Here is a 9,214-nt window from a genome sequence, read left to right as displayed (position 1 = left end):
TTCTTCTGTATATATAGTTTACATGACCATATACACACTATATGTATGTGCATAGCATTGATAGCATCATTGTTCATAATAGCAATACAGTAAATCCAAAAAAATGACCCCTGAAAAGAGAGAAAAGTGTTATAGTCTCACAGCAGAAGTTGAAAATATTTAAATAAATTTAATAAGGATAATAGTAAAAACAAAAGAAAAATAAAATAAATAAAGTCTTGTTTACATGAATTATGGATTAGGAAAGATTTTTTTAAATGTTAAAATTCTTACAAAAAGTAAAGGAACATAGAAAATAGTAAAAAATACTGAGTAACTTTAAGAAGAGTGAAAATACAATTCAGAAATGGCCGAAAGAACTCCAATATATTGTTAGTTTTCTAGGTATTTCTAGCAAAGATATTTTTAATGAATATTTATTTTAATATTTTTCTTTAAAATATGATCATATATCATCTATATATGAATACATACACATATATAAGCATGCTACAGCTGTCAAGATCCCCAAACAATAAGAAAAAATATACCTGGCACATATATTTAATTCTACATATGTTATGTATGTTATTTTGTTTAAATGTTATTTCAATATTTATTAAAGATTAAAGCAAAATTTTCTATAAAATTGGTAAAAATATTGCTCAGGTTTGAAAATTATTCAAGTGGCTTGTATGTCTCAGGATGTGACTTCACATACAGAAGTTTGATTTCTAGTTTTACTATATTGCTAACTTAGTGCAAGATGCCTAGTTTAAAAATTTTTTTTTGAATTGCCTCTTTCATACCAAATGCTAGAGTTAAGTAATAAATGCAAGCATGTTTGTCACAGTAATCAGTTTATAGCAATGAAGTTAAGTAACTTTGCCTTGAGCAGAGTCAGTTTCTCATGGACTAAAACAACACATTACCATTTCAGATGGAAACAGAACATTTAGATAGTTCAGGGATAGAAATGCCCTTTTTCTTTTCATAATAAAATATAGTGAATTAAATTACACTGAAGCCTGACTTGAACTCGGTTCAGGTTGCCTAGAATTCCTAACATCCTTTCTAGCCATTCTTTAGTCCTGACCCAGATTCGCTGAAGCCCCTGATGTGAATGGGCTTCATTCCCCATGATTAAATCACCACCTGGAAGGACTTTAAAACTCTGGCCTCTCACTACTTTGCCTCGCACCCACACAACATCGGAGACCGCTCCATTCAAGTTTATGTTTGACATTTGGGGCATGCGCCTGTTGTATGGGTACCACTGTCATGGCATTCCACAGAAAGCCATCCTCTGTAGTTTGTGAAAATGTTTTGAAAAACGAATATGAAATTAGAATCACTTGCAAAGATTAAAAGGGAGAGACATGGAGAAATATTGTTCAATGAATTTTAAGTTACAATAGGAAAAATAATTTATGACTCATGGCACAGTATAGTAACTGTGATAATAATACAACACTATGTACTTCAAAATACTAGAAGAAACAGTCCTGAATAATTTCACATAAGGAAGTGATAAATATTTGAGGAGATAGATACACTTTCTTTGATTTGAATAGCATAAATGATATATGTTATTTATAAAAACATCATGTTGCCCCATAAGCATGTACCATTTTTTATTTGTCCATTAAAAATAAATATATAGAAAGTTATTGAAACCAAAAGTAAATCTAGAATCCTAATTAAGATTCCACACAAGGATAAATTCAAAGGGAATTACAAAATTAAACATACAAATAAAATTATAAAGCTAGGAGAAAAATTATTTATTATTTGACAAGTGAACAAACTGTCACAAAAGGCTACAAATTAACAAATTTTTTAAAAGACTGGTACACCTGATAAGGAAGATGAAGCTCATCATGTTGAAATGGTTCCTCCACTGAGGATGTTTCTGAGAGCTCCCTTTATATCCCGATTCCTCAGACTGTAGATAAAGGGGTTCACCATGGGGGTGACCAGAGTGTACAACACAGACACAGCAATATCCTTGTCATTAGTGCTATTAGATGAGGGGACAATATAGAGTGCAATAACTGCTCCATAGTACACAGAGACCACAGAGAGATGGGAGCCACATGTGGACAAGGCTTTGCAGATGCCCTTGATGGAGGGTCTTCTCAGGATGGTGGCCCCAATGTAGCCATAAGAGACCAGAATACATATAAATGGCAGGGTAACAACTGCTGATCCTGCCGTGAGAATAGCCAGCTGATTGATGGTGGTGTCAGAGCTGGACAGCTTGAGTAAGGCAGAGAGGTCACAGAAGAAGTGGGGCAGAGTGTTGCCTCTAAGGAAAGAGAGACGGGCTAGGAGGAGGGTGTGCAAAAGTGCATTGGCAGAGGATAAGACCCAGGATACAACCACTAGCAACAAACAGAGGTTCTGACTCATGATTCTGGAATAGTGCAGGGGTTGGCAGATGGCCACATACCTGTCATAGGCCATTGAGGTCAGAAGGAAGCTGTCAAGATTTGCAAAAAATACAAAAAAAAATTCCTGAGAAATGCACCCAGCATAGGAGATGGATTGAGTGTGCATCAGCATGTTCATGAGCATCTTTGGAGCCGTGACTGAGGAGAAAAGGATGTCCGTGAGGGCCAAGTGGCTGAGGAAGAAGTACATGGGGCTGTGCAGGCGAGAGTCCAGCCTGATGAGCAGGATGATGAGCAGGTTCCCCAGCACCGTGGTCAGGTACATGCCCAGGAACAGGGCGTAGTACATGCCTTGCTGCTCTGGCTGGATGGGGAGCCCCAGGAGGAGGAACTCGGACACACTGCTCTGATTATCCCTCCTCATGCTCTTCTTGTTACCTTTTTCTGGAGACAAAAAAAAAAGAGATGGAAATGTGAAAGAATGAGAAGTCCTTGGTAATATTATACACCAAAATCATGACTTTGAACTAGTCAGTAAGTGCATTTTAACCTGAATCTCTCAGGCTTTTTGCCATACTGATGGGCTAGTGAGGGTCAGGGAAAGGATAATATTTGTCCACCTATAAAACAACTGAACATCTTTTGGAGGTACCATGAAACATCAGAATGAATATCGAATCACACCAAGTTCCACTTGAGGAGCTCAGTATAGAAATTTGAGATTAGGGAATTTGTGTATATGACCAGGTCAGTAATCAGCTAATGGAAAGACTATTAGATGGTGTGATGTCTAATGGTTTTTGACCTCTCTTAGCCTTCCCAATGCCTCTGAAATACATTTTGGCTAATGATTTGTTTCCACGGACTGAATCAAGAGCACACAGTGGACTGCTTTGGATCTATAGGATATTAAGATCTGAAGACTTGGTGGAAGTATCATATGGACAGGTTGAGGCATGAGTGCTAAGTTATGAATCAATGTCTATAGCATAAAATATCTAATGACACACCTTGCAATAGGTTTATCTGTTCTTCTTTTAAGAAAGTTCTTTATACTCAAAGTTCTTAATTTTCCATCTCTCTTTCTAATGGAATTTTCAAGGGTTGGGGATAAAACTTCTGTTCATGTTATTTGTCCACCTAGAAAACCCAAAATTAACACCTTGGGAATTCCCTCAATCAAACCAAATCACCCTGTTGAAGTCATTATGGTATTGGAAAATACTTGACTTTTCCAGTCACTTCTTGAATCTGCCAAAGAGTTTCTTGGTGCCTGCCTAGCAAAAACAAATGATACCATTCTTCTTCATGATTCTTAGCCTAGGTTTGATGCCAAAGATTCTTTTAAATTAGCACATTTTAATTGTACATAATAATAGGTTTCATTGTGGCATATTCACACATGTTAAAACATACTATATATCCTTTATCCATTCATCCTTTAATGGTATACCAAAGAATCTTAACCTTTGTTATATTTCAATATTTTTCTACATTGCATATATTATCATTCCTTTCTTTTTCTCCTTCAAGTCAGTTAGTCTCAGACCTACCCATGTAAGCTAACACAAAATAATAGGAAAACAACTCTCACAACTTAATTGAAATTATCTTTAAAATTCTTATATCCTTCAGCACACTATGTTAAAAATTATATTAATGTGACCTTGTGAGCTGACATGGATTACACTTTTGGTTGTTACTTATCACCATGTTAGTAACAATCAGTTTGTCACAATTAAAATAGTAATTAGCTCTCAGTTAGGCATATTGGTTGTTTCTAATATTTTTCTATTTCCAGTATGTTGTAAACATTGTTCTTATAATTTTTCACAAACAGCATATATATCTGGAATTAAAATCTGGAATTCTTAGGAATGGAATTTGAGGGAAAATATTTATGGTTTTGATAGAGTGCCACATTACCAGAGGCTAACGTGAAAAGGAAGCTGATTGTTTAAAAAGGAGTCCTTAATAGAAGAACATGTCACCAGAAGATTATGAAAATGGGCATTTCAGTTGTGTATGTGGAGACAACAGAGCCAGGACATTTAAGAAACAAAAAATTCCAGACCATAGTCAGTCTGGGAAATACACAAGTTGGGGAATTATTGAGAACACAGTATATAAAACCCTTTACACCTATCATAGAAATTTTTAATATATCTACAACAGTAGCACACTCAAGTAAAGAATTAAATAAAGAAGGGATTAATCTTGCTGCCGTCTAGATAGAGGTCAGATTATACCAAGGAAAGAGTGTCAGCAGGAATCTGAATAGGAGGTGATTACAGCAGCTCAGGTACAAAATAATACCTACCTGCACTTGTGTTATGGCAGCAGAGATGAAGAAAATAATACAGATTTATGATACAATTTGGAAGAAACCCCAACAAACCTAAAGTTAAGAAAAAAAGATACATTTTTCCACCTTTCAAAGCTTAGATATTGTATCAATCTGAGATTAAACTATGCTATTCTTTTAGTAATTTTTTTCCTATTACCTCAAATTTTGGATCTATACTCAATTCAAGATAAATTACTCTACATGTAGCTGTCTGTCAGAGTGTGATATGAGAGGGATAGTGTTTAGGGATCAGTTGTACACAGTGGACAAACACACATAGACATAAAACCCAGAAGATTGTACTACTGAATGTAAATTCTACACCTGCTATGACATAGCCCCTTACATGATGAACACAGATATCTTCAGCAGCAAGTCATAAGAAGATTCTTCCATTTCTTCTGAAAGGCACAAAATATAGTAAGCAAGTAGCATTTCTAAAGGGCTTAAAGTTCCATTGAAACAAAGAAAAAAGTTGGTTCAAAACCATTTAGGATAGGCATATGGATATACATTTGTTCACTGTTCCTGAAAAATCAGTGTGAACTCTGACTTTATAAACCATGGAGAAAACCTGGGGAGGATGAAAATCCCCTATTCCAGATCCAAATTAGAGACCAACAAGATCTAATTGCTTTTGGCTCCCTTGGGGTAAGAGGTACTTACTTTTGGAAGCAGACATAAGAGAGTTCATCCCTAGAAGAATAATGACAATAACCCCAAGCCAGCCATTAGGAACCTGGTGATTCACAATGCTTTTTGTTATCTCAACTGACCTTGGGAAAAGTCTGATGAAGAGTCTATAGCAAGCCAGGCTGGAGGGTGAGAGTGATAATCAACATTTCTTGCCTTTGACTCCATACTATTTCAACAACACAAAAGAAGTCAAATGCTATCACTCTGAATAAAAGATCTTGGAATGTTAAATCTCATCATTACTAATAGACCTGGGGAATGAAATATCATTTCAATAACTTTCAGTCTCTTGCTTAAAAGCATTCTATTGGTGCACATTTCTTATGATATTATAAAATAATCTTTGAATGCTTGCTTTTCACTCACCCTTACAAAACTGATCCCAAATCCATTTTATACTTCCCAGCATTTATTCAATGCTGGTAGAAAATGAATTTCATATGCTCATTGTTCAGGTGAAGATGTTTGAATATTTGTGAATATTGTTATTTTTTTTCTATTTATGTTAAATTCAAGTTGTACTGGGAACTGCTGCTCACGTGAAGAAGTCCAGTAAGACATTTGAACTTCCAGAATGGTTTCTGGGTCTGTCAGTCATGGTTTCCCTAATGATAAGACTCCAATTGATCTGTCTGTTTTGTAGAAGTCAGGGGTTGACAAAACTTCCATCTCAAACACAACAGTGTCATTGTCACCTCCCTCTTTTCTGACATGAAAGAATAATAAAAAAAAATTCATGAGATGGCAGATTAGAGGAAGGGTGTACTCCCCAGCAGGTCCACAGCGGTTCTGTAGCTCAAGAATTTTAAAATGGGAAAACCGCTCCTCAGCAAGGTGGGCAACTAAGAGAATGAATGAAATCTAATGTTGGACAGAAAAATAATCACAGAGACACAGAAAGTTAGAAACTTTGATCGTAACATAGGAACGGTACGTTACAGATGCACTTCCCACCACTGAGGGGATGGGAAGCACAGAGAGAGAGAAAAGCTTAGTGAGTAAAATTGTCTTGGGAGAACCTGTGGAGTAGAGAGGGGGTTTGATCTGAACTGATACAGAGATGGTGGGAGAAGCTGGGTAAAGAAGTATTTCAGTTCACAAAGGGCAGATCGTCCACAGCAGTCAGAGATCCTGTGCAGGAACCAGTTCTGAATAACCATGTGACAGTGAGCACAGTGAGTTGTGAGATTAGGAAACCATAAAAAGACACCAGCCTGACCCAGCAGTTGCTGATTGTGGGGTCCAGAGTGTGCCTGGGCCAACGTGATTGAAGCAGCACAGAGAGGACAGTGCTGGGTGGCACTGGGTGGGCATAGTAAGGAGAGAGCTTATCTTGTAGAGCTTACTCATACAGAGCTCTACAAAGATTCTGGTAACCAGTCTGACAACTAGGTCTGATGTCCAACTCACCACTCCTCTTCAATGTAGTTTTTGCAACTCTCATCAGCATAATCAGGCAAGTAAAGGAAATTAAAATGATACAGATATGAAAAGAAGTCAAATTATCTGTTTGCTGATGGCACTTTCCTATATCTAGAAGATTCAAAGTAACTTCACCAGAAGACTTCTAGAGCTGATAAATAAATTCAGCAAAGTAGAAGAATGAAAGATCAACATTTATAAATCAATAGTTCTTCTCTACTCCAACAGCAATTCAGGATCAGGAAAACTATCCCATTCACATTGACATCAAAAATAAAATACTTGGGTATCAACTTAACCAAGAAGGTCAAAGACAATGAAAACTACAGAAATCTGGAGGAAATAAATTGAGGAAGACCTTAGAAGATGGGAAAACCTTCCAAGTTCTTGGGTTAGCAGAATCAATACTGACAAAATGCTATTCAGAATTAATGTAATCTCCATCAAAATATCAATGACTTTCTTCATAGAAATAGAAAAAAAGTCCTAAGATTAATTTGGAGGATTAAAAGACCCAGAATAGCAAAATAAATCTTGAGTAAGAAGAAGGATCCTGGAAGAATCACAATATCTGATTTCAAATTATACTACAGAGCTATAGTTATAAAAACAGCATTGTATTGTCATTAAAATGCACATGAAGACCAATGGAACAGAAGACAGAGACAAATCACATAGTGATAGTCATCTGATACTTGACAATAATGCCAAAAATATATGTTGCAGGAAAGACAGCCTTTCAACAAATGTTGCTGGACAATGGGATTTTCACATGTGGAAGAATGAAGCCAGATCCCTATCTCTAACCCTGCACAAAAGTCAAATCAAAGTTGATCAATGACTTAGAAAACTTGAAATTTACACCAGAAACTCTGCAACTACTAGAAGAAAGTTTATGGTCAATACTCCTACATTTTGATGCTGGTACCAACTTCCTTCACAAGACCCCAAAAGCTCATGAAAACAAAAACAAGAATCAATAAATGGGGTTAGCATAAAATTTAAAGCCTTCTGCGTAAAAAGGAAATGATGAAGAGCATGAAGATAGAGCTTAAAGTGTTGAAAAAAATCCTCTGACAGAGGATGAATATCCAGAATACCTAAAAAATTCAAAAAAATTGACACCAAAATATAAAATAACCCATCAAGAAATGGAAAAATGGACTAAACAGAAATTTCTCAAAAGATGGAACATAAGCAGCCACCAAATATAGGAACAATATTCAACATTTCTAGCAATCAGGGAAATACAAATAAAAACTACACTGAGATTTCATTTCAATACAGTCAGAATGACAATAGAAGAATACAAATAACAAGAAATACTGGTGAGGATGTGGGGGAGAAGTACACTCATATATTGTTGATGGTACTGCAAATTAGTACAACCACCCTAGAAGGCATTTTGAAGAATCCTCAAAAACTGAGCAATGGAACCACTATATGACCCAGCTGTCCTTGGAATTTATCCAAAAGAATTAAAATCAGCATTCTATAGAGATACAGCCACATCAATGTTTATAGCAGTGCAACTCACAAGAGCCAAGATACAGATCTAGCCTACAAGTCCATTGATAGATGAATAAATTAATAAGATATGGTACATATATACACAACACAGTTTACTTAGCCATCAAGAAGAACAAGACTATGGCATTTGCTGGTAAATGGGTAGAACTAGAGAATACCATGCTAACTAAAATAAATCAGACTTGGAAAATCGGGAATTGAGTATTTTCTTTCATATGTGGAAGCAAGAGTGACATAAAGTGGGGGTGGGTGTCTGACATCATAAAGATATAGGATAGGTGAGTGGAGTAGAAGGAGATTGAGGGGGAGGGAGAAGGTCTTGGAAATAGAAGAAAATATGGAATTAAGTTGACAAAATTATACTACATGTACCTATAAATTTGCCAGTGAATTTCACCTTTATATATGTGCAAAAAGTACCAATTAAAAATAAATGAATGAAGCCAGGTGCAGTGTCGCATGCCTGTAATCCCAGTGGTTCAGGAGGCTAAGACCAGAGAACTGAAAGTTCAAAGCCAGTCTCAGCAACTCAGTGGGGCCCTAAGCAACTCAGGGAAACCCTGTCTCAAATAAAATACAAAAAAAGGCTGAGAATGTGGTTCAGTGGGTGAGCATCCCTGGGTTCAATCCCCAGTTCTAAAAATAAATAAATAAATGAGTGGAAGGTAGGCAAGTAGAGAAGAGCAAGGGAGCAGGGTGGAGGGAAAAGAAAACCTGTGGGAAATGGGAAGAGAGGTGGAGTAAGCTAAATTTCATGCATATCATGATTATTTCAAATTTCATGATTATGTCAAAATGAGTCCAAATGGTATGTACAACTATAACAACCTTAGAAAAGAAAACAAAA

General features: G+C 36.2%; 1 protein-coding gene across 2 annotated transcripts; it reads right to left on the bottom strand.

Moving 5' to 3' along the window:
• Positions 1-854: 854 nt before the first annotated feature.
• LOC144254614 (olfactory receptor 1J21-like) lies at positions 855-2,796 on the bottom strand. Of its 2 annotated transcripts, XM_077797987.1 has the most exons (2): positions 1,881-2,796; positions 855-862 (listed from the first exon to the last, which is right to left on the bottom strand). In XM_077797987.1, the coding sequence occupies exons 1-2, from the start codon at positions 2,794-2,796 to the stop codon at positions 855-857; spliced, it is 924 nt and encodes a 307-aa protein (XP_077654113.1). The 2 variants fall into 2 exon arrangements, with proteins under 2 accessions (XP_077654113.1, XP_077654112.1); XM_077797986.1 differs by lacking the exon at positions 855-862 and having other exon boundaries at positions 1,858-2,796.
• Between the last annotated feature and the right edge of the window lie 6,418 nt (positions 2,797-9,214).

This window comes from Urocitellus parryii, chromosome 4 (genome assembly GCF_045843805.1).
Source record: "Urocitellus parryii isolate mUroPar1 chromosome 4, mUroPar1.hap1, whole genome shotgun sequence".
Classification (NCBI taxonomy): Eukaryota; Metazoa; Chordata; class Mammalia; order Rodentia; family Sciuridae; genus Urocitellus; species Urocitellus parryii.
This window is presented reverse-complemented; position numbering and strand designations above follow the sequence as displayed.